The sequence below is a fragment of the Silene latifolia genome, chromosome 6, assembly GCF_048544455.1.
Source record: "Silene latifolia isolate original U9 population chromosome 6, ASM4854445v1, whole genome shotgun sequence".
Classification (NCBI taxonomy): domain Eukaryota; kingdom Viridiplantae; phylum Streptophyta; class Magnoliopsida; order Caryophyllales; family Caryophyllaceae; genus Silene; species Silene latifolia.
The window spans coordinates 7,540,555-7,542,500 of record NC_133531.1 but is presented as its reverse complement, the minus strand read 5'-3'; the positions used below and the strand labels follow the sequence as shown (position 1 = coordinate 7,542,500).

Genomic DNA, 1,946 nt, shown 5'->3' with positions numbered 1-1,946 from the left:
CTTAAAAATTGGTGCTAATGAAGTTATTTATTGATTTATGTAAGTTATTTTAAAGAGCAAGGTTATCTAGGTAAAACATTAAAACACTTGATTTTAAAATAACACCCGTTTAAAACGATTTTATATCTGGATAATTTATAACTACAACATGGATGTTTTTCTATTTTTTTCCTTACCTATATAATACTCCAAAGTCCAATCTTCCTAACTTACTTCTTTTAAGTCGTCATACCTATACCACAACAAGCAAGACTTCACATAATCATGAAAGACGATCATAATCATAATCATAATCATATCGATCATCGTTATCATCCTTCTACAAATTTCTACCATAGAAGACCGCACTTATGGATACAAACCATTAATTGCGTACGCCCTTATCGTAAAACCGTCTCATATATACTCATAATTCTCCTAACTTACGCCCTTGGTTATTTTCACGCCTCATCAACACCGTCTAAAATTGAAACTACGGTTACCCCATTAACCCCGGTTACGCCTTTAACCACGGTTAAAACAACCTCCACAATAACTGACCTAACCACTCTTACTAACTGCCCAACCGCCAATAACGACTATATCAAATTCAACCAACCATGTGGAAAACCGGTTCAACCCGAGTTAATCCGGTCCATGATAATAGACCGGATTTTCGAGGGAATTTCACCGTATGAGAATTTCCCTCCCGAGCATGTGGCCCACCTCCTCGAACCCAAAAAAGTCAAAGGATGGGGATCCTACGGGGCTGTTTTCGAAACCCTAATAATAAAAACCCGACCCAAAACCATTATCGAAATAGGTACCTTCTTAGGCGCATCAGCAACTCACATGGCAGAATTAGCCGAAAAACTCGGTCTTGAAACCCAAATCCTTTGCGTTGACGATTTCCGAGGTTGGCCCGGGTTCACGGAAGCCAACTACGTTCCAACCGTAAACGGGGATGTTTTACTACTCCATCAGTTCATGCAAAACGTGGTGTCACTGAACCGGACCGGGTCCATCATCCCGGTTCCTTTCTCGACCGGGTCCGGTCTAGGAAAATTATGCGAGTGGGGCGTGTTGGCAGATTTAATTGAGGTTGATGCGGGTCATGATTTTCATTCGGCCTGGTCTGATATTAATTTGGGTTACAAGTTACTTAAAAAACCGGGTGGAGTCATGTTCGGACACGATTATTTTAATGGAAATGATAATAAAGGCGTTAGGAGAGCCGTGGATTTGTTTGCTCGTGTTCATGGGTTTAAGGTTACTACTCAAGGTCAACATTGGATCTTAATTGATCATTAGTAGTTCTTTATTGGGTTTGGTCGGGTCAATTTCAATAATACGGAGTATATTATTACTCCGTAGTTGTTATATTGATCGATTGTGTATATAAATTTCATGGAAAATTTAGTTTGTTTATCCAATATTGATTGAGTTCGGTATCATCATAGTTATATAATCGTGAGATTCATATATCTTTTGAAGTGATGTATATATATTTGTATTTTATACTTCATTTGATTCAAAACTTTCATTTTATAAACAATTTTAATTTATCGTCACCAAATTGGTCCAAATATCATCAATACTAGCATTTTTTAGCCATAAATGCAAATATAATACTCCCTCCACTTTTTTATATATGACGTTTTGCATTTACGAGGTAAGCCTTTGACTTTAATATTTTCAAAAATATATTTGTTCAAAAAATATAAAAATGGTATCATTAAATTTCTTACGAAAAACTCTTTCATATGAGTATACATATCATAATATTTAGTCTTATATTTTAAGAGATATTGAAGAGAGAAGGGAGTGTCTCGAAATGTGAGAAAGTCATATATAAAAAAATAGAAGGGTACTTATATTTGTCCTTGATGCAAAAATAAGAAGATCAATATTGGTATTTCTGTTGTGTACCAAAAAAAAAATATTGGTATTTCTTTGCTATTTAATAT

General features: G+C 35.3%; 1 protein-coding gene across 1 annotated transcript; it reads left to right on the top strand.

Annotated features, from left to right (window-relative positions):
* The first annotated feature begins 228 nt into the window (after positions 1-228).
* Positions 229-1,499, top strand: LOC141658527 (uncharacterized). Its single transcript, XM_074465461.1, has one exon. It carries the CDS (start codon positions 265-267, stop codon positions 1,288-1,290), a length of 1,026 nt encoding a protein of 341 aa, XP_074321562.1. The 5' UTR covers positions 229-264; the 3' UTR covers positions 1,291-1,499.
* The last annotated feature ends 447 nt before the right edge of the window (positions 1,500-1,946 follow it).

What these genes read in the sequence shown, in the direction of transcription:
- LOC141658527 (XM_074465461.1), top strand. Translation starts at nt 265, where the DNA reads ATGAAAGACGATCATAATCATAATCATAATCATATCGATCATCGTTAT.